Source organism: Nicotiana tabacum, chromosome 3 (genome assembly GCF_000715075.1).
Source record: "Nicotiana tabacum cultivar K326 chromosome 3, ASM71507v2, whole genome shotgun sequence".
Taxonomy (NCBI): Eukaryota; Viridiplantae; Streptophyta; class Magnoliopsida; order Solanales; family Solanaceae; genus Nicotiana; species Nicotiana tabacum.
This window is the reverse complement of record NC_134082.1, coordinates 154,279,992-154,303,610: the sequence shown is the minus strand read 5'-3', so window position 1 is coordinate 154,303,610 and position 23,619 is coordinate 154,279,992. Positions and strand designations below refer to the sequence as shown.

General features: G+C 35.3%; 1 protein-coding gene and 1 long non-coding RNA gene across 4 annotated transcripts; both read right to left on the bottom strand.

Moving 5' to 3' along the window:
* Window positions 1-2,219: 2,219 nt before the first annotated feature.
* On the bottom strand, window positions 2,220-6,846 carry LOC107784371 (uncharacterized). Its single transcript, XR_001647668.2, has 3 exons — window positions 6,497-6,846; window positions 3,989-4,090; window positions 2,220-2,691 (listed from the first exon to the last, which is right to left on the bottom strand). It is a non-coding gene; the product is annotated as an uncharacterized LOC107784371 (long non-coding RNA).
* Window positions 6,847-8,566: 1,720 nt separating this feature from the next.
* Window positions 8,567-23,566, bottom strand: LOC107784372 (uncharacterized). Of its 3 annotated transcripts, none has more exons than XR_012707986.1 (17): window positions 23,271-23,566; window positions 22,626-22,670; window positions 22,201-22,241; window positions 22,019-22,100; window positions 20,401-20,445; window positions 20,102-20,158; window positions 19,868-19,927; window positions 19,636-19,763; window positions 15,224-15,491; window positions 15,077-15,143; window positions 14,359-14,429; window positions 14,193-14,282; window positions 10,954-11,062; window positions 10,463-10,554; window positions 10,010-10,115; window positions 9,335-9,512; window positions 8,567-8,779 (listed from the first exon to the last, which is right to left on the bottom strand). XR_012707986.1 is itself a non-coding variant. In XM_016605499.2 (16 exons), the coding sequence occupies exons 1-16, from the start codon at window positions 23,400-23,402 to the stop codon at window positions 9,388-9,390; spliced, it is 1,518 nt and encodes a 505-aa protein (XP_016460985.1). In that variant the 5' UTR covers window positions 23,403-23,565; the 3' UTR covers window positions 9,086-9,387. The 3 variants fall into 3 exon arrangements, 1 of the variants encoding a protein (XP_016460985.1); XR_001647669.2 differs by lacking the exon at window positions 8,567-8,779 and adding an exon at window positions 8,803-9,082; XM_016605499.2 differs by lacking the exon at window positions 8,567-8,779 and having other exon boundaries at window positions 9,086-9,512; window positions 23,271-23,565.
* Between the last annotated feature and the right edge of the window lie 53 nt (window positions 23,567-23,619).

Here is a 23,619-nt window from a genome sequence, read left to right as displayed (position 1 = left end):
AGGCAATTATTCTCTAGAGGAATTATCACTATTGACTACGTAAAGTCAAGCGATAATGTGTCGAATCCACTTACAAAATGCCTAACTGGAGAGGTAGTTGAGAAATCATCGAGGAGAATGGGACTATGGCCGAGGACAAGTCATTGTGGCAGTAACTCTACCTAGAAGACTGGAGATCCCAACATCTAAATGCAAAGAGATCAAACAAGTTATTAATGACGGTTCAACATTGTCAACTAAAATTTTGGTCCATTCTCGTGATGAGACAATGTTTAGTACCAAGGATAAAGGATTAAAGCTATTTAATGATTTTTAAATTTGATACAGGGTATATAAAATAGTTTATCTACGGGATGACACATTTAGGAATCACCTATATAAGTGTGAAGTGTTAGCCGCTTCAAGGAGAATTTTGTAAGGCTAGTTCTCTACGCACTTATGAAACCAGGCGGTATTCATGGCTGAAATGAACACAACAATGAGAACCAAAGACGGTTAAGGGTTGATTGTGTGACTTATGGTTGTCTAGGTATACACCAAAGTTCGACGGTTCAAAGATATCAAATCTACCAATTGATCGAGTACATTCGACATAAGTTCACTACGAAAAGTTCAAAGGGAAACCTACTTATCCAGATGCGATTAATCCTTGCTTACGAATCACACAGTTTTCATGCATATTTCCGTGATATAGCCATTCCCTATTCATGTGGGCGATTGTTAGGTTGTTAAAGCTTATTTTAGCTTAAAAGAGGGTGAATGGGAAATTGAAGAAAAATGAAATATTTAAGTTTCCCTCATTGACAAAGGGACATTGTCCCATATTGGAGGAGGAAAAGACTTTTGATGGGTATGTATACAATTGCTCTTCTTCTAGATCTTAAAGAGTTAAGAAGAAGGCAAACCTCGCGTCGCCGTCGTCGTCGCTCGCTCAGCTCGGCTCGGCTCGACTTCGGCTTCAGATTCAGATTCGGATTTGGATTTGGGTTTGGTCACATGATCGGTTAATTAATTAATTTTTTTGACCAAATTTATTTATTAATAGTAAATATAAATTAATATTAAATCCAAATTATCCGTTTTTTGTAACGAAAAAATAATTTTCCTCTGCGTTTTGAATTCCCGTTTTAATTTGTGTAAATGGCCATTTACGTTATGGCCATTTTACGTGAACAATTATAACCGACCTCTGAAGAGTTGCACCTCTTCGTTTGAATCAACATGTGGGCTAGAAATAGCAGTCCATTCTCTTAGATTTTTCATACAAAATTATGAATTCCCCTCCTTTCTTCCGTATTATTTTAACTACAAAGAAAGCAACAGTAAGTGTGATTTGCTACGATCATTGTGTTCGCTGAAACACTAGGGTTTGAAGTACCGCTACACCAGTGTGTAATTCGTTCTATCCTGGGAGGAAATAATCCAGAACCTCGGGTACTAGGAGGGGATTAAGTTCCTTAAGGAAACACTATGAATTCAGTGGACTCGGATTAAATTCTGTTTCTTCTACATTTCTGTTTATACATTACTTTTTTCTCCAGAATTATTTAACAAATACAGTTTACTAACAACTTAATTGTACTAAAGTTATTTCAATTTGAATGCTTTTTAACATAACATGTAACCTTGACCGACTGATCTTATATAATTTTAATAAATTAAATGATTACAGATTTGAGCAAAAAGAGAATTTTAGTGGGTTTGTGAAACTAAAGACAAACTACTGGGAGTTGCCTTAAAAGGAATGATGGGAAATTGGAATATACTAGAGTACAATTTTATTATAATTGTTATTAAAACAAATGCATAAATACTACAGACACTCAATAATTACTTATTTGAAACAGTTAATTCAACATTTTGAGATTCAAAGCAATAATTTTGTTATGTCAGAGAATCCTAGGTCACTAATTATGAAAGTGACCTCTTCTCTATATCACCTTAGTGTAAGTCTTGGGCCAGATAAACAAGTGGTGTCCGGTTAATTCTTTAGTAATGGGCTCCAGTTAGTTCTTTAGTTAAGGCCCAATTGGAATTAGAAGCCCAATGGTACTTAATAATAAATACACGCAACAGAGTCGAGGACTCAAGCAATTACTGGTATTATTCTGTTACAACTTCCTAACTGCTTACTTTTCTCTCTCAACTCCCTAACCAACTTCTTCTTCTTCTTTTTCTCTCTTACAGATATTAATTGTACAGTAGCTATGGTGGAACTATTGTAATTCAATTCCATTGATAATTGAATAATAAAAGCTTGTGTTCCATATTGTTGTCTTCTTCATTTTCATTATTCTTTGAAGTAAATCCTAGTCTATTAAAAGTTGGTATCAAAGCAATTCCTGGCATCATGACAGTACCGGAAACCAGAGCAAAAGTTACAGAAGAAAGCGTCAAAAAATTATAAAGTCGACTGCATAATTACACGGCAGAAACTAGTAAGAAGCTGGAGTCGAATGACTCTAAAATGAATGAATTGAATCACAAATTCGATCTTATGATGGATAAATTCTTCGCAAGCAAGGATGGAATCTTGGGAAGTGCTCTAACAGCTGTTCATACAATAGAAGGATCTGGTAGTAGGGGAAGAATCATGGAGAACCACAAGAATCCTGCTGGGAGATTTCACTCGAGCAACTCAAATCCCAAGGTCAATGTCCTTACTTCGAAGAGGGAGATCCAAAATCTTGGCTGTGAAAATGCGAGAGGTATTTTCATTACAATCACATAATTGACCCACAACATAAATTTGAGACTGATGTACTACATTTAAATAGTAGAGCATAGGCTTGGTATTTCTCTTATCAACTGAGTAGAGGTACTTTTAGATAGGTTGATTTCGGGGAAGAAATCTGTAAAAGATTCAATCATGCTGATAATAGTAACCTTAACTTGTTATGAAGGTTTAAGTGAGTGGAACAAAATGGATAAGTTAATGAGTATTTGGAGAGGTTTGAAGATTTGAAGGCATGGGTGTTAATTAAACATCCAACCATACCTGAAGAGTTCTTTTTGGGATTTTTTATAGAGGGGCTTAAGGAAGAGATTAGGCAGACTGTTAAGATGCTTGATCCTTACTCATTAAGTCATGCAGTAGAAAAATCTAGGCACAAGGAGGAGCTAATGGAGTCAATGAGTAGGAAGAACAAGGGGTATGGAGGAAGACAGTCCACTCAGTCGAGTACTCACGCTAATACTACATTGAGTAGACCTCCTAGTTATATACAGAAGGAGAATGGTCCTCAGACATCAATCTCAGGGACTAAACAATTTGAAGCTAGGAAAGTTAGGGGAGAATGCTACAAGTGTGGGGAAAGATGCTTCCCTGGGCATGTTTGCAAGAGCAAACAACTCAATATATTGTCAGGAACCACTGAACAACTGGAGATAGTAGATCAATTGGAGAATGAGATAGGTTCCGATGAGAATCCAGAAGCTATCATAGATGAGGCAATCAGCCTCAATGCATTATCAAGAACTGTTACTTCTACAACTATCAAGCTGAAGGGAGTATTTGGTAAACAGGTGCTGATAATTCTAGCGGATAGTGGCAATACTCGCAGCTTAATACCTAGCAGCACTGCCAAGCAATTTGGGTGTGCAATTCAAGAGGATGTACCAATGAGGGTAGCTGTTGCAAATGGAGGACACTTAATGAGTTATCACTCTTGTCCTCAGTTCAAGTGGAAAACCCAGGGCATTGAATTTGAACACAAACTGAGGCCATTGGATATTGGGGGATGTGATGTAATGTAGTTTTGGGGGTGGATTAAATGAGAAAACACAATCCAATTCTATTTGACTTTATTGGATATAGGCTACAAGTGAGTGTGAAAGGAAAAAGGGTAGTTTAAAAAGGTATTCTGAGGAGGGCAAACTACAGAGTGTAACAGCTACTGGGTGAAACAACTACTGAAGAAGGGACAGTTATTATGGGCACATTTATTCACAATTAATGTGCAAACTACAAAATTGCAAAGGAGCATACCTGACAAGATTCAAGAAGTTATAGCTGAATTCCCAGGAGTGTTTGCTGAACCAAAGTGCCTACCACCAGGAAGAACTCATGATCATCACATTCCACTTAAACCTGAAGCAGCACCAATCAGTATTAGACCATACAGGTATAATTACTTTCAAAAGAATGAGATAGAAAACCAAGTTAGTAAAATGCTTAACGATAGTACTATACAACCTAGCCACTCTCCATTCTCTTCCCATGTACTATTGGTAAAGAAAAAAGATGGAAGCTGGAGATTTTGCATTAATTACAGAGAGCTAAACAAGATGACAGTTAAGGATAAGTTTCCAATTACCTTGGTAGATGACCTTATGGATGAGCTTAATGGCTCTTACATTTATTCAAAAATTGACTTAAGAGCTGGTTATCATCAAATAAAAATTAAGGGGCCATCTATAAAACTGCATTTAGAACACATCTAGGGCATTATGAATTTAGAGTCATGCCCTTTGGCTTGACCAATGCTCCTGCTACTTTTCAAAGCCTCATGAATCAGGTGTTCAAACCCTTTTTAAGGAAGTTTGTGTTGGTATTTTTTGATGATATACTAGTCTATAGTTCTTCTATAGAGGCTCATGTGTTACACCTCAAGAGGGTTTTGGAGGTCTTACGGAAGGAACAACTTTATGCAAAACTGTCTAAGTGTGCTTTTGGACAGGATAAGGTGGAGTACTTGGGACATTATCTCAGGTAAAGGGGTGTCCACTGACCCTGCTAAAATTGAGGCAATGATAAACTGGCATGTACCTAGATTTGTGAAAGCTTTAAGGAGATTCCTGGGGTTGACTGGCTACTATAGGAGGTTTGTTAAATTCTATGAAATCATAAGCAGACCATTAACTAATCTGCTTAAGAAGAATGCCTTTCAATGGAATGAGGAGGCAGAGTCAGCCTTTCAACAGTTAAAGACAGCTATGTCAACAATACTAGTGCTTGGGTTAGCTGATTTCACCAAGGCTTTTGTGATAGAAACTGATGCATGTGCTACTGGGATGGGTTCTGTTGATGCAAGGGGCAGGCCTATAGCCTTTTTCAGCAAAGCCTTAGCACTCAAGCATATGGGGTTATCTACTTACGAAAAAGAGTATATGACAGTTCTATCAGCTATAGATAGATGGAGACATTACTTGCAAAGATGGCACTTTATTGTTAAGACTGATCATCAAAGTTTGAAATACCTACTAGAGTATAAGGTAACTACAGCCTTGCAACAGAAAGGGTTAACCAAACTGATGGGCCTTGACTATGAGGTTTAATACAAGAAGGGTAGTGAGAATAAGGTGGCAAATGCCCTTTCAAGAAGACAGGAGGAGGATTCTACACTGTTAGCCAAATCCAGCACACAGGCTACTTGGCTACAAGATATCATTGACAGCTATGAAGGTAATCTACTAGCCTTAAAACTACTGAGAGAGTTGACCATAGCTCCTAATAGCAAGGTTGACTATACTTTGCACCAAGGGGTCGTCAGGTACAAACAAAAAATCTATGTGGGAAAAGGCACTGATCTAAGGGAAAAAATCCTACAAACTATGCATCATTCTACCATTGGTGGACACTCAGGTCAGCAAGGTACCTACATAGATCACATCTGTTTCATTGGCTAAATATGAAAAAAGAAATGTGTAAATGGGTAGAGGAATGTGATGTCTGTCAAAGAGTTAAGGCTGAAAATGTCCACCACCAGCTTCAGCCACTTCCAGTACCAGACCAGGCATGGCAGGACATATCCATGAATTTTGTGAAGGGACAACCCAACTCTAGGAGTAAGAATGCAGTATTAGTGGTGGTTGATAGGTTCACTAAGTATGGTCACTTCCTGGCTATCAAACATCCATTTTCAGCTCAGGAGGTAGCAGACTATTCCTCAGGGAAGTCTATAGACTACATGGGCTACCTAGGACTATAGTATCTGATAGAGACCCTTTTATTCACTAGCCATTTTTGGCAACACCTTTTCAAGACTATGGGTACCAAATTGAACATGAGCACAGCCGATCATACACAATCAGATGGGCAGACTGAAAGGTTAAATAGGTGCATGGAAACTTATTTACGAGCAATGGTATTTGACAATCCTAAGCTATGGACCAAGCGGCTTCATTTGGTGGAATGGTGGTATAACACCAACTACCATAGTGCACTGAAGACCACCCCATTTCAGGCACTGAATAGTTATTCACCACCCCAACTACCTACAGGATCCTTACCTAATACTGGCCAATCACTAGCAGGAGTGAGTGTAGCTCAATGACAGCATATGTTACAAGCACTAAAGGACAATTTGACTAGGCTCGCATGAAGTTCTATGCAGATATATTGAGGTCAGAAAGAACACTAGAAGTGGGAGACCAAGTTTACCTAAAGCTACAGCCCTATCGCCAATCCTCTATATATGTGTGCAGAAATGTTAAGTTGTGTGCCAGATACTATGGTCCATATAAGGTTGAACAAAAAATTGGATCTGTAGCTTACCGATTACAACTTCCACAGGGTCGCAAATACACCCTGTGTTTCATGTCTCGCAACTGAAATGTCGAATAGGTCCTACCATCATTCCAGCACAGCAACCTCCTCTCTGCGATATGGAGGGTAAGGTCTTGATTTAACAAACAACCATTCTTCAGAGAAAGATGGTACGAGTCAACAATGGTGTTGATGTAAAAGTATTGGTTCAGTGGGCTAATCTAAGTGAAAAGAAAGCTTCTTGGGAAGATTGGGGCTATGTCAAGCATCGATTTTCAGATTTTGTGGCTCAACTACGACCTTGAGGACAAGGTCTTTCTTGAAGGGGATGGGAGTGTTATGTCGGAGAATCCTAGCTCACTAATTAGGAAAGTGATCTCTTCTCTATATTACCTTAGTGTAAGGCTTGGGCCATATAAACAAGTGGGCTCCGGTTAGTTCTTTAGTAGTGGACTCCGGTTAATTCTTTAGTTAAGGCCCAGTTAGAATTAGAAGCCCAATGGTACTTAACAATAAATACACGCAAGGGAGCTGAGGACTCAAGCAAAATTACTGGTATTATTCTGTTACAACTTCCTAACTGCCTACTCTTCTCTCTTCTCTTTCTCTCTCAATTCCCTGACCAACTTCTTCTTCTTCTCTCTTACATGCATCAATTGTACAATAGCTATGGTGGAACTATTGTAATTCAATTCCATTGACAGTTGAATAATAAAAGCTTGTGTTCCTTATTGTTGTCTTCTTCATTTTCGTTATTCTTTGAAGTAAATCTTAGTCTATTACAAATTTCATATACTTGTTCCCACTTCATGCACACTAATATATGTGAAATCTTATGCAAAGTATACATGTGCATAATGCATGATTTACAACAGAATTTTATTAGGAGTCGCATTTGTTAGGAGCACTTAATCTCTAATGTAGGATTTTTCGGTGCAAATCCGAATTTTCCAATGCAAGTACTGGACAACGGATTGGAAACCAAAAAAAAAATATGCGGAAAAGAAAAAACAACTATGATGTTCTCCCTGCTTTGTTGCACGCACAAGATTCGAAGGATAAGTATTTTTCATCATTCCAGTGTAGCTCATCTGTCATTTGTTACGACAGTCTTTTTTAGATTATATACTAGAACTTGACGTTTTCATAATTTCCTAGGCCAGACCTCGATCCGATTACACCTAAAAAAGATTTTGTCATTATAATTTTAAACAATTATCATTATAATTTGTTGCTTCATTTACGAACGATATGGCAGAAACGTGATTCATATGTACAAATTTCGTTCACAAATGAGTGTGCTACGTGCCATAGCGAATATCAAAGCAACAGGTACCCTTATCTTCTATCTCTTTTTCCACAGGGTAATATATCTTTTTGAAATTTTTTGTTTTGTGGCTCATACAGCTGAAATTAGTGGTGTAAGGCCTCTTTTTTACTCTCGTAATTTTGTGGACTCAAAATTTTGTGAACCCAAAAGTGTAAGATATGGGTCCACAAATTTGTGCGATGAAAAGAAGCCTCACACAACTAACATCAGCTGTGTGAGACTGAGACACACCATAATACTTTTCTATCCTTTTCACTCCCTTATATAACAGTTGGAAGAGGTAGGTGACTCTATAGTGAACATTTACTCTTATCTTGAAGGATCAAATGATTGTGGAGAATATGGTGGTACTGGTGTTAACGGCGAATGTGCTGTGTCTGTTCCTCACATTACAATTGACTTATACTCTATTTATAGTGAAATAAGAAAATTATACTTGAATTAAGTTTGTAAATAGTGAATATAATAATGCTTAACTTAAAAATCCTAAATCAGAGACGTCTATGAATTTCTTTAGCATTTGGATTATTGCGTATCCAATTTCCCCTCGGGAATGCTTTTAACACCCTTGCTTAATTTGTTCCTTTCTTTAAAACTACAGTGTCCCAACCAGCTCATGACGGTACTCCTATGGATGATTTAACACGACTAGCAGACCACGTCGTGCTCAATTAAATAATGGACACTGACTACGATTTGGATTGTCTCCCCAACTCAATGGAAAGACAATCCCGTTATACACTTCATCAAGACGAAAATCATGCCTTACTAATCTAAGCCACACTGGGACTAAGAGTGGAGTCATTCCCGTTTGAATGAAAAAGGTACAAAGTAGCTCAGTGTCGGCTCCTCAACTATTCCACTGGATACATGTCAACTCCCATTAGCACAAACACCGGGTAACTCATGCCCACCAAGTCTTAGGTAGATAGGAACTACCTTAAATTTTGTTCTTGGTACACCTGAAAGTAAATCAGACTGCTAGTTCCAGTATCAAAAGTCATTTTTTTAACATTAATTAAAATTAATATTTTTTACAAGTCAAAAATCATTGCATTGCAAACTATCTTCTAAAACAAATTGCATTGTTAATAACTCTGAAGTGTTTGATTAAAGGAACCCGTATAGCTAATTAAAATGTTTGTCTCTCTATTTAAAGGAGTTCTAGTCACAAGGCCACTATGTAGACATGGCTGCAGGCGTTGGCAATCTTTTATGGTTCTAGATCTCTTCTACAGTCATATGAAAGAACAATCAACGCTTACCTGTTGCAAAATTAAATAGGCCAATAAACTACATATAATTTTGCATCAAGTACAAGAAATAGGTATATGATAATTCATCATTCATAATCAACACTGCTGGAATGAGGTTGTACATGTCCAAAGGTAAAAGGAAATAATGACTTGGGAAATTTTACATCTACAAAGCTAAAAGAAAGACCAACACAGAAAATGTAATCAAGGCGATTTCACCACTTGAAAAAGAACTTCATGGGGGCGAAAGGAAGCTCAAACCTTAGATTTTAAGGCCAAAGCAGTATGAAAGAAAATCACTAAGCATAAATTCATCAATCGTCAGCTTTCTCACTGGGTGCAGCATCTGCTGAACTGTAAGCAGCATCAGCTGAGGTGGTGTCCATGTCATTAAGACCCAGCTCCTCATTTTGCTCCCACGATCTTACGTAATCTTCAACTGCAGTAACGATGCAACATATATGTTCAAAAATGAGCAAAATTAAACACGCCTAGCAAAATCTATTGTCAATTAAAGGACGTTAGTGTAAAAGAGAGAACAAATATCCACATACTTGGGTGTGTTCTTTATCCTTCCAACAGAAATCAAAGAAACATTACTCCAGTGGAAAACGGATGTGTGGACATTTTGGCAAAAATAATTACACCATTCAATTCTGATTAAGGCGCACCATCTTTTTTCCTTTGTGTGTGTGTGTGTGTGGGGGGGGGGGGGGTTGCTTGATTTTTACCGGCCAAAAAACACAAAATCCAGTATAAACTTTACAAATAGGTAGGATTGAATGAAGACGAAAGATGACCTCATGTATTAATTAAGCTAAAAGCATAAAATTTTACCAGCCATACTTGTTTCCCATCGAAATTTCATATTAGCATACTATCAAAACAATTCACACATCTTACATGAACTATTCCGGAGCTGCAAATCTCACTTACATGTTAACTGTTTGTCATCCTTGATATCATCGGTTGCAGGTGCAACAAAAGAATTTGAAAGTGCATCGTCGATGATCAATGTCCACGGTTGTCCCAAGCTCAAAAGCTGTTGAATGTTTGAAATGCAAACAAAAAATATATTAAATAAAAAAAAAATTGTAATGGAGTTATATAGAGGAAAATTGAAAGGGGTCTTGTATTTGAAAATACAAATTGTATCTTCACATTTCAGTCATGGACCAAAAATGGTTAAATCCACCTAAAATAGCTCCTCTGACAAAAGCTAGAGGTAATTGTCGAATATTGGTAAATTATTTTCCGTTAACGTATTTGTAGAACCAGGTGATTCATATCCCATAACCTTGAATAGATATGAAATTCTTAATAGAGAAATCACAGATAAGCTCAAACCATATCTGATATAGCAATTAAGAGGTATCTCTCCACCTGTACCTTGTCTAGTCTTGCTCGGAAGTCCAACCACTTGCTCTTCCTGTCTTCATCAAGACTGTCTCCAAATGTGAATCCATGTACTCTCTCAAGACCTACATTTAAAACAAAAATTTCATTCAAGAGGATGTTTAAATGACAAAAATTTAAGAAAATATAAATACAGATACCACAAAAGAATAGGTCATTAAGATTGAATAGGACGATTCAATAGTCCATGTAAAATAAGATATTGATTAGACACTTGTCATTTGACACAAAAAGTCTTAAGGTTAACGGACGCAAAATAAATGAAATAAGAAATCAGAACCATGCAAAGAGTCTTAAATACAACAACTGTAGATTCACAGAAGTTCAACTGAAGCTCGACCTTGGATGAGTTTGACAAGTATGCCTCATTGAAATATTCCATGTACTGAATATGCATTCACACATATTATTGTCCAAGAAATTGAAACAAGGCATAAGAAAACAAGGAAAAAGAAGATACTCACTTTCGTTAATTTTTGTGATTAAACCCTCAACTGTCGTCACCATTCCACCCAAAGTGCCACTAGCAAGCTCTAACTCAAGCTCAGGAATTTCCACTCCAGCACTATCAGACTGGTATATATAAAACAATTTGGAGTCAGAGTGCAAAGAAGCAGAGTGGAACAGTTAAATGGCTCCAAGCCATTAAAAACTATTTTCCTATTTGTGACATGCGTAATGTCAAGCAGATTCAAGACAATTAAGGCTTAATGGTTAGCATGAAGGTAAGTACGATAAACGTAGAAGAAATGCATCCATAAAGATGTAAATGTCAACTGTCAAGTAGAACTAGTTAAGGACAGCTTCTTCAACACTCCTCCGAATTGCAGCAATTCCACACTTCCTGCTAAATTTTTCTTTTGGTTGTTTTGTGGGGACCACCGGGGGGGGGGGGGGGGTTTAGCTGTCCTAAGATGAAGTTTTGTTGACGAACTCAGTTACACTTCTAATTTGTTTTATTTAGCTGAAGAAAACTGAAGTTTCAGACAATGCATATTCTCCCAGCTCCAGAGGGAAGCCAGATTTTAAAAGTCAAGCAAGAGATGAGTGCATTAGTCAAAGTATATTGCAAAAATACATGCCATATTTTTTTTTATCCATTTAGCTTACTGTCTATTCAGGTTAACTGTCCCTTTTCATGAAGGAATAGATTCTGGTCCAGAACAGACCCAAATCTGTTACAAGCTCTATACCAGTTAAAGACTAAACAAAGGCCCTGCGCTCAGCTAGAAAGTTCAGTCAACATTACAAGTTCGAGATGTATCAGACATGAATACAAAATAGTAAACAAGTGAACAGAAATACTAAAGCGGTGCAAACTCCTTCAAAACTTCTTTTATGCATCAGATGAAGATGCCTGCTCTTGAACATGATATTCATGCTGTCCTCTCATTCCATTTCTTATTATCTTCTTTTTTTGATAGGTAATTTCTTATTCTCATGCTGTCCCCTCATTCCATTTCTTATTATCTTTTTATTTTGGAAAGATCCTTTCTTATTCTCTTTATTAAATTATAAACGACTTGGTTGAATTCAATCAGTATTAACGCAGAGACTTCACAACAAAACCACTAATATAAGGAGAGAGGAAATGGACAAAAATCCCCGACTAACACTATTCAAGACAACAGAGGAGCGCCATATAACTAGCGGGCCACTGCAAGAAAACTATTAAGGTATCGGGTACTTTTCTAGTCTTTTTCTTTTTTGGGTGGGCTAATGGTGATGTCCGGGTCAACTTCCACGCACCTCGACTATTCCCCTGGGTACCTGCTATTGCTACATCCCACCAGCACATGCACTAGATAACTCTGCCCACCAAAGTTTAGACAGATGGGAAGAAATCACCTAATATTTTTACCTCTGTTGGGAATTGAACCCCGGTCACCAAAATTTTCACCCACTTCATTGACCACTAGGCCACACTCTTACCTTTGGCGCCAGTGTGCTTTGCTAGTCTTAATTTCGTGAAAAATCAATGTTCTTTGATCTGATGTTGGAATGTGGGAAGTTGATGTCGTTTGTTCTTTAGTTTTTATCTTTGCCAGCCAACACGTAATTTTTTCCGCATTCACTTGTGGCTATCTAAAAACAATTTTTATAATCTTGGGTCATAAGCATGAAATGATACCATTTTCAGATGCTCAGTCGTCTTTGTTATTCAAGCATGCTCTCAAATGCTGTATCAATCAATCCACAAGGAAAAAATTATTAAAAAAGTCCCAACTTCCAGATGAAAAAAATAAAATCTTGGCACTCATGCCAACGGGCTGGATATTTTACATCATTGCACAACTTTGCTTTGACTAATCACAATCTTCAAAGTTTGAGAAGTACATGTTACATGTGAAAGCAGGATGTAAATGTGCTCTCTAAAGTCAAATATAATAGAGCAAATAGAAAAGTTATTAAACATGATTAAGATCCAAAGAATGGCGACAACAGAGAAGCAACCCATCTGCTGAGACATTTCTCCACTTTCAGGCGAAAGTTAAGATAAAAGAAAACAACTTTTTTTGATAAGGTAAACAAAAAAAAAAATTACGATTGAAATATTCCAAATTGAATAGCAAAATGACAGGAAAGAGACATATAGATGGGGTATATCCATCTATAGAGCATAGAAGATTCCGAAATGATAAAACCATTTTTGATTGGACAAATATTGAAAATGAATTACTCAACCTGGGTCTACGAATCTATTGAATTCCTCGAATTCTAGGTGGAATGGGATTGTAAATATTAAATCACCATGGAGATTTTAAAATGAGTAATGTTAACCATTCCATTTTTCATATAAACCTTTCGATAACTTATCGGTAGGGACTGGCAAACTAGAAAAAATTGGGGATATAGAAGAACGACTATAGTTTTTTATGTAAAATATCCCGCTTTTCAGCAGGTCATTTTCTACTTGAAATCGATTTTGAATTTCTTTTTTATAAGGGCTTGGTCCTTTGCCAAAACATATATCTGTGAACAGATAGCATTCTACTACAGAGAAGGCACAGAAGCAGGGTCAGGAACGATGAATCTTATATGGTAAAGAGATCCATTTTGCATGTTCATTATTACGGGTAGTTCCTATAAAGGATCGGATAATGTATACAATACTTGAATTTTAAAAAAAAAACAAAGAATAGGAAAAAGCCAGCTATCGGAATCGAACCGATGACCATCACATTACAAAATGTGATGCTCTAACCTTTGAGCTAAGCAGGCCCACGTAACAAAAATCTTATATGCATAGTAATTGACTAAACTATTGCAATCTTATTTATTAATTATTAAATATCATTTTGAATATTCTGGAATAAGGCCAAGGTCCCAGGTCGTGTCAGTCTCTGAGTTCGAACTGTTGGGTTAAACTATTTTTTGATTTTATCCATTTATTCATTCAATTCACAGTCACAAGGGGCCAGAAGGACTTCTAGTCTAATAGAAGCTAGAATAGTAGGGAAATGAAATATATCTTTAGTCTGACAAAGATATAATTTCAATGATTTGTCATTTACTGATCTCAGCTTTTATGGAACCTCTACAAAGTTAGCAGTATAAGAGCAATTCTAAAAGTAAAACCAAATGTTGCTCCTACAGGAGAATTGCAGAATGAATAAGAGAACACCAAAATAAATAAAAATAAAATAATTCAGAAAACAAATAATAAGCAAGTATTTCTTCAAATATAGGTTGGAGAGTATACCTTAATCACATCACGGCTTAAGTCTTCAATGTTTTCCACATGAAGGGTAATTTTCTTTCCCTTATCAGATATAGGACCACCAGGTTTCAGCTGTGAAGACGAGCATAATCTCATCATTAATAAAAATTCCAAAAGCTATTCCTTTCTAGCACATGACAGTGATTACCTCAGAGTTGCGATAACCACAAGCATCACAAGAGGATGCCATAACTATTACTTCTTGAAAGTATGGAATATCTTTAAGTGGTTAAGTTCAACAAGTACCATAGAAGCAGAATAGCTTGAAGCAGATGACAGTTACAATTCTTACAAAATGCTAAATCAAAAATTAATTAAGGGCAAACTACAGAAAAAGCACCACCATGCACCAACTGGTAGTTTGGTACAAGTTCTATCTTTTAAGATTAAAAAATGAGGGACAATTAATTCTCAGTGTAAAGGAAAGTATGCAACTCCATTGAAAAAAAATAAAAAATCACAATAAAGTTTTCCATGATGAACAAAACATTTATTAAACCTCTTAACTCATTTAATCACTCTAAAGAAGCTGACAGTCTTGGTAGAAAATCCCCTCTAGATTTTTTAACTGTTTTAGGTTGTCCCTCTGTTACGGAGATTTAGTAACAGAGACATCCAGGGGCCTCCAAATAACTGAAAATTATTAGCTAATACATTTAACCATTTAAGCTCTTAGAAGTGTCAATGTTTGCAACCCCAAAGGATCAATTAGAAGCAGATGCCTTGATAGAACAAAATAATTTTATAACAAATATAACAACAATTGCAATTATTAATATTTCCTTTCTAATATGCGGCAAGGGGCTGTGTAGGGTGGAAGGGAGAAATCACGAGGTTATCTATTGTGTTAATGTAGAAAAGGATACTGGTAACAAACATTCTACAGTCACACCTCGCAGCGCATGCTCCACAAGTTGATGGAAACATCATCACCTGTCGAAAAGAGGATGCTATCAGAAAGAAAATTTAAAGGGGACACACATAAATGTAATTAATGCTGCAGGACAATGAACCTCTTCAGGAGCTGAATATCGAAATAGAGCTTCAGCTATTTCTGCACTGTTACCCTGAGCAATAGCCTGACGTCCTGCTCTTGCTCCAACTGATCCATGTGGTTCCTTTAGCAGGTGATGAGGAACATTATTTATACCCTCACTTGATACCTCATCACTTTGTCCTCCAAGCTGTGATGGGTCGGCAAGATACCCTAAAGCTGCCTGTTGCTCAGGAGTTCGCTCATAGAATGTGATTTTCAATGAGGGATCAGGAGATGGAGCTAACCTGCGAGATAGGCAATCACCTGCGCATAAGATTAACAATAATAAAACGGAGCAGAGTGTTCAGTGTAGCAAAGATAAGCCTACTTGTATGTTTTTTAAAACCACATATTAACAAAGGCGCTTTTGAAGTGAAATAAGCCTACTTATACTTTTTACCACCATATTAACAAATGCAGTTTTGAGATGAAATGGACACGAAAAGAGCAGATTGGATAGAGATTAGCAAAGATAAGCCTACTCATTGTGTTTGTTTTTTTTTTGACCAAGTAAGGGTAAGCTTTCACTGAATCAATCATCCAGAGGATGTAATTGATTACTCATTGTTTAAACCACATATTAACAAAGGTGCTTTTGAAGTGAAATGGACCTACTTATAATTTTGCCGCCATATTAACAAACGCAGTTTTGAGATGAAATGGACAAAAATAGAGCCGATTGGATAGAGATTAGCAAAGATAAGCCTACTCATTTTTTAAAACACGTATTAACAAAGGTGCTTTTGAAGTGAACTGAACCTACTTATATTTTTTTATAACTGTCATACTGACAAAAGCTGTTTTGAGATGAAATGGACATGAAAAGAGCACATTGGATACAGAGGATTCATATAGCCAACCAGCATTGAGCCATAGTTCATTAATTGATTGATCAATGAGCAAAGGCAGTTTGCATAAGGCAGCAAAAGACCAGTACATTACAGCTTAAACTCAACTTTTAGATGAAGAAGTTAAGCGTCAAAAGTTACACCTCAAACATACAACAAAATAAATATGGAACAAAAACCTTGATCAGAAAGTAAAAGAGACAGCACTACACCATATTCAATTTAGATGTTTGAGTCGCATTTGTGTTCTCATATTCTTCTAACACTTGATCATTCTTGATCTGTATTGATGGTATATTTTATGCCTATATATTCACATGTGGTAATGCTTTTCCTTTTTGGAAGATTAACAGCTAGTTCCTAATTTACACTCTAAAAGTAATTTGGTTCAGAATTTTCAGGTCACAAAGTCCAACATGGTGCCAGTGTCCATGACTGTAGCATGATATATCATCTTATTATACATCACTATTTTTCCATTATAGGCATGAATCTCTCCAATATATAACTAGATAGGGCAACAGCAGAAGCCATAACTTTTTATCTATCTTTATTATTATAAAAGCATGAATAGAATGTCGGTTTACAAAATAACCTTATAATATTAAGCATAATAACTCATAATAAAAGGACATAAACGGAATTCTAGATATTAGCCTTATAATTCTATTAGTTTTAGGACATAATACTGCACGTTAGAAATCTTACATGATTATCTTTAGGAAACCTATTAGTATAATTACTTTCGGGATGTCTAATTCATATAAAATTGAACAAGTAAATATCTTTAGTCATGTAATCCTATTATTTTTAGGATATACTTCTTAAAAATTTCTATAACTAATTTAATTTGAAAACGTATTATAATGTCCTATTACTAATTTAATTTGAGAATGTATTTTATAGTCCAAATTCATTTAGAAAAAGGAGAGCCTATATTATTATAAAAGCATAAATGCAATATTAATATACCAAAAAAGCCTTAAAATATTAAGCGGAAGAACTCATAGGGAAAGGGCATAACTGTAATAATCTATTTTTTGGACTACAATACCTTCTATTCTAATTTTTAATATTTAAAATTATAAATTAATAAAATTTTATCTATTAAATTCTTATTAAAAATATGTAGTAAGGTTAATAAAATTAACTTCACAAGAATCCTCCGTATTGGCAATACATTACCACTCTAAAATGTCCAATATCAAGAAAAAAAATTAATATTAAATGGACTGCATAAAGAGTTGAAATTGTAAAAAAATACCCCCGCATTAATATATTTCTATTTTATATTTAAACTATTTTTCCACTCAAATAATATTTTTTTATCAACTTTTCGTGTAATATTGAAAAATACCCAATTATTAAATAACAACTAAGAAAATATTTAAGAATATATATGTGTAAGAAAGAGAAAAATAGTTAGTAAAAGTTAATACCACTATGATTCTACAACATAACGATCTAATAGTGAAATGTCATATCAATTTTTTACTCTTTGAATATAAATTTTATGGTGGATAAAATCATAATTAAGATTAAATATTGAAAACAAGAGATGACTAATGAACCACCATAAAATAAATTATTTTTTATGTTAAAACCGAATAATTAAATCTTTTAATTAATTATTTAGCAAGAGAGTCCAATCAGTAGTATTTTAAATACATCTTATGAGTAAAATTCTTATTCAAGTTAAAAAAAAAATCTTAGCGTACATAAATTTATTCCATAAAAAGAGCGTTAGAACACAAAGTAAAAAGGATAGTATATTATTAAGAATCAAAATGCTATACAAATGTATGAGGAAGCACAATCAAAGCTAAATCCTAATCAAGGACAAGCTTTCATGACTATACAAATAGTCAACTCTGGTATAACGGGATTATTCTTTGTAGATGCCTCCGGCGGAATCGAAATAATACTTCTATGCCATGCATTACTTGCAAATATCATATTAAGAGACATGATACTATTAGCAATAATAGCAAGTGGTGTACCACCAACAATATTATTATGAGGCCATCCACTTTAGATTTGGTATACCTCTTCAAACAACTTAAATAACAACCACAAATATATCTAATGGTGCTAAATTTATAAGGAAAGCAAAATTGATAATATAGGATGAAGCACTTATGGCTAAGTGTCAAACGATCGAAATAATTGCCCGGAGTTCTAGATATATATTGGATATTAATGAACCGTTTGTTGAAAAATTAATAGTTTGGGAGGTGATTTCTATCAAGTACTACCAGTAGTTCCAAAATCGACAAAAGCAGAGACTGTAAAAGCTATCTTACCAAATTTATACTTCTGGCCTCAAATGAAAAAGATTCAACTGACAAGAAATATAAAGTAAGAACATATCCAGTATTCAGCGTTTTCTTGCTTCGTGTCGGAGATGAAGAGAGCATCCAATAAAAGATGATTCGGTTCTTCCTGAATACTTGGTTCCCAAATGGCAATGGTAGTGCATTTAACAAGAGAAATATTTCTATCATTAGATTAAAATGCAATTTGTGCAAATCGCAGGATAGAATTAAAAAGATATCTTAGCTAGCAGAAATGAATATTGATCAACTAAATAAAAGGTTGATTGCAAAATTTTATAGTAAAAATAAAATGTTTTAGCTTTTGACTCAGCAGAAAATGACACCAAGAAGAATACTAATACTTTAATACCAAATGGCCTTATACCATACATGTTTGTTGTCAAGTTTATTATTTCTTACACATGTTAGTGTCACCGTATATATAATAGACTAAGTTAAAATTGATCTTCCATTGTATATAGGTTAATTTTGAAGAAAAATATGCTCATCGTGCTACTGAAAAATTTAGATACGCCGAATAGCTTATATAATAGCACACAAGTATATAGAAGTTTTGACAATAATGCCATACATGCAAAAAATATGATACTGGTCAATGTGCTTCTAAGTATATTCTTATCCCTGAATTCAACTTTCGTCTTCCGAAACTAAGGAATAACCTTTTTAATTTGTGTGAAAATAATTTTTAATATGTTTATGTTTTGCAAATATAATAAATAAATCACAAGGACAAACATCCTAAATATTGGACTATATTTACCGCAATATGTTTTCTTGCACGAACAATTGTATATTGCACTTTCAAGAGGGATATCAAGATCGATAACAAGAGTTCTGGTTAAGCAGAGCAACCAAAGCATTAGGAGGAAACATATACAACAAAAAAATTGTCCACAAAGAAGTGTTTGTTAAAATATCATTACATTAAATACTTTTAAACTATAATACATAATTATTTAACTAACATGATAAAATTGATCATTGTGTAAGTTTGATGATGTTCTTTTATTTTAAATTCATGTATTATGCTAATGTAATCATATTTTTCGGCATTTAGATGATTGTTGTATTATTAAACATAAAATTTATCTCATTAATTAAATTTTATCGTTCCTTCATATAAATAAATGTTTAAATCATCACGTGCCATTATTAACGTGCAACGCACGTTCATAGATACTAGTCATATAAAATGAGTTTCTTACGGGTTCTCAATAAAGCTGTTACCAGCAGGATCATCAAGAATGAAAGTAAAGGATGAATCTCCTGAAGCACAAGCTCTCAGTTTTATCAAGAACCGATCTATTGCTTCAGCCATCTGGGGATCCACTTTCTGCAGACACAGTGAGATGGAAATATCAGAAAGCGAAAAATATAAAGAAAAAGACAAGAGTCAAGACCAATGTGTGAGCATCTAAACCAAGAGAAAAATTGCACCTTCCGTTCATCTTGAAGGGCCCCCAAACCGTCAGCAGCTCGAACCAGTATGCCTTCTACCTGTAATACATAACATACAGATATTTATTAGAGCAACAGGCAAGCAATTAAGTATTTCTTCCTTTCAAGGATATGCTGTATTTGCAGCTGGGAAAACAAACACGACTGAATCATATAACCATTTAATCATCAGGATAATTTTTTGAATAGGCAAACTAGTAAAAGGCCATGTACCGTTGACAATGATCCACGCTGAGCCTCGGGGGGGATCTCAAAATCCAGTTCAGGGATCTGCACAGCCATAAATTAGCAAGATAAACAGAGTACCATATAACTGATTATTAAAGAATGGATATATCATATATGTATAAGTGTAACTCCGGGAAAAAAAAGCTTGCTTAGGATCCTATTCAAATTTTACTGATCCTTCCTAAGAAGTACAAGCATCAATCTAAAACATGGAGATTTAATACGCTTACTTACAGTGTACATTTCGAGACCCTAACAAGTTACAAGAGAGTTAAATAAAGTACCTTGATGGTAGCACTTTCAGATTTGACAACCGTTCGGTCGAGCATCTGCAGTTTCAAAATACCAGTAATTCAACACTCACGGAGAGTTAAACTCAATGTTTACCTTAAAACACCCTGGGACACAACATTCTTTATTTCACAAAGATATGCATAAAGCAGTCTGAAATAGATAAAAACCAGAATGGCAGAACGAATCATGCTCTTGAAATTCTGCTAAAAGGTCTATCACAAGGGCCTGAGAGGCTTCATCGAAAGCAAAATCTTGAAGAACCATGCAGTTTCCTAGTGACTGCTGTTTGTCCCTATCAACAATTTCATTAGCGAATTTGAAGACATTGTTAGGATTGATGAAGGGCCTTTTCTTGCTTGTGTGTAGCATTTCCATAAAGAAAATTCTTAATGATTAAGTCCATCTTTAATAAAGAATAAGTCTGTCATCCAGCATATAGTGTCTGCATCAGGTTAATGTTATTAAGGATGACTGAACAATGGCTCGAGAAGAGCACGTCTTACGAGTAGATAGGGGGAAGCCAATGAAGTACTTTCTATCCTCTCATATTTTCCTCTGAAAGAAAGAAAGGTCTCAACTCCAAACTACATTCTCCACACAGAACATTGGTAGATAGAACTAGATTTTCTCCTCCTTAGCAAGAGCCAACTTAGTTCCATTTCACCAACTCTGATGATCTTGAGCTTGAACAAAGAATTGCCAGGTATTTTCTAAATTCCAAACACTTCTCTGTCCGGGTCAAAGCAAATCATCTATTGACTATTCCAGATTCGCTTTGAACAAAAATATTGCAGAACTTTACCCACAATTTTCAAAATTGACATCTCTACCTTTCGTCTCGTGGGATCAAACTGATTTCTATTGCAACTCGTAGAAATAGCATTGACTCTCTACAGCGGATGGCCTAGGTTTACATCACAGCATGAGCAAGGACTAATCATGCTGTATGAGTGCAAAGAACTAGTCTATAGACAATTCTTTTCCCTTTTCAGTAGGAAAGAGCATGTAGAAGAAGCAGAAAAGGGAAATAACCAAGCTACATGCTTGTAAAACACGAATATTATCCAAAAGAACTGTCTAAAACAAACACTGACCCTAAACAATTGGCTTCACTGAGCGAAGCATGTCAAATCACTAACTAAAATTAAAAGAATAACACTGAGACAAAAAAAAAAAAGAAGAAGAATAACAAAAGTATCACAAAAACATCACGAGAGAACAACTGACCCTTATTCCAGAAGCCATTGCAACATAGGCAACTGCTTACCCCTAGTTTATATCAACTTCAATGTTTCAATTCTAGATGGCTCAACGAGTTTCGATCAAGTCTACTAGCTCTCTAGCATTGGCGAGAGTTTTTTCTCACGAATTAAAAAGAGAATCAAGATAAGTATGCAACTGCACACTATATAGCAACAACAAGACATTATACTACTTCAATAACTACCTGAGAACTTCTTGGAGAAAGGATAGTCCACGTTCGATGAGAAATGCAATAGAACTACTGTAGCTATTGCATATAGCAACTTAGTACATTATCTAACAGCATATAGCAACGTCAACAGATATAATACAGTTTCATCTTGAAATCCTAACTCGTGGCAATACCTTTTGATCACCTGATGGAATATGCAAGCCATAGCAACATCCTCGAGGCTGAATTTCACCAGCGAACTCCACTTCATTATTTCTTCAGAAGGGGAATGAAAAGGCAGAAAAACAGGGTAAGGTAGGTAATTGAGCTATAAGTTACTCCAATTTCTAATGTCTTCCGAGATGAAATGCCATACCTTTCACTACAATGTGGGCAGTCAAATGCTGACAATAATATCTGGAAGAATATTATTTTCCCTTTAGAATAACAATCATTGATGAAAAATAGAGAGGATGAAAACAAGATTCACACAAAAGCGAATTTTTTTAATTTTTCAAGAAGTTATAAATCTATACCACATTCTGCAGTTTTTTTAGTTTTTCAAATATCAAACAAAATACTGGTAAAATAGTGTCTGTTAAGGATTAGACCTTGATTATATGAAACAAAATAGATACTAGACAATGACACTATGCCTTACTGATCAGAATTATCTTCTTATTTGTATTATTCAATTCTAGAAAAATATTGACCAATCAAAACTCAGGTTTAGGTTGAAACCTAAACATCTCTTTACTTGCATAAGCACACCTCAGAAAAGAGAGGAAGGAAGCCAAGTACCTTTCTAAAATGTGGAATCAGTGTTAAGAGAAACCTTGTTGTACCCTGTCAAAAGAAACAATAAGACCCTTAGACAAAAAGCAATATCCTGCTGACCTTTCCACATAAAACTAAAAAAGAAAATAGATTTTTTCACTAAAGTAGCTCTAACAAAAATTGGAAAAGAGGAAGGAGAGCTTAATGCACCGCATTTATTACCAAAAAGCTAACTTCATAGAAAAAAATGGGTAAATACTATGTACTAAAAGTAAAGAGACGAACCAACGCGTATGCATTCTTCAATTCAGCATATTTTCATGTTATCAACCTTTTACCATTCTCTTACAGAAAATTCAAGAAGAAGAAAGCTATTGCACTGTTTCTCCTTTCCCAGATAACACCAAAAAAGAAAAGACTTAAAACAAACACAAAATCTCTTCAAAGTGGCAACTTTATAGCAAAGATAGAGCAAATAACAATCCATGTAAAAGTAAATTAACCAACAAAAGTTTCTATATTCTTCAGCTAAAGCAAACTTCTCATTTTTCTAAAGAAGAAAGAAAAAGATTACATTTTTTCCTGAAATTAGATAAAAATAAACAAGAAAAACCTCTTCTCGTACAGAAAATAAAAAAGAAGCAAAAAGGAGAAAGAAGATTTTCATACATTTTCACCACAGCGCATACAGAGGCTTTCAACAACATAAAGAGGAGTATCAATCTCAACATCATCTCCGGCGGCTGTTACTGCTTCCACCACAGACCGAACATCCATTATCTGTTCCTTAGTCCCCGCCATTCTCTAATAAAAATAATCAAATGTATTTTCCAATCAACCTTCTCTTATTGTTACTTGGAAGCAAGCTTTTTAAGGTTCTTGTCAATGGTGGCGGAAGACAGGTTGTAAATATTGGGTTCTGGAAGTTTTGGTTCGAGAAGCTGCGCAAGACTCTAGTAGAAGCTCGAGGGTACGAGATGGGCAAAAGATAGACAGTAACTGTAGAAAACAACTACAA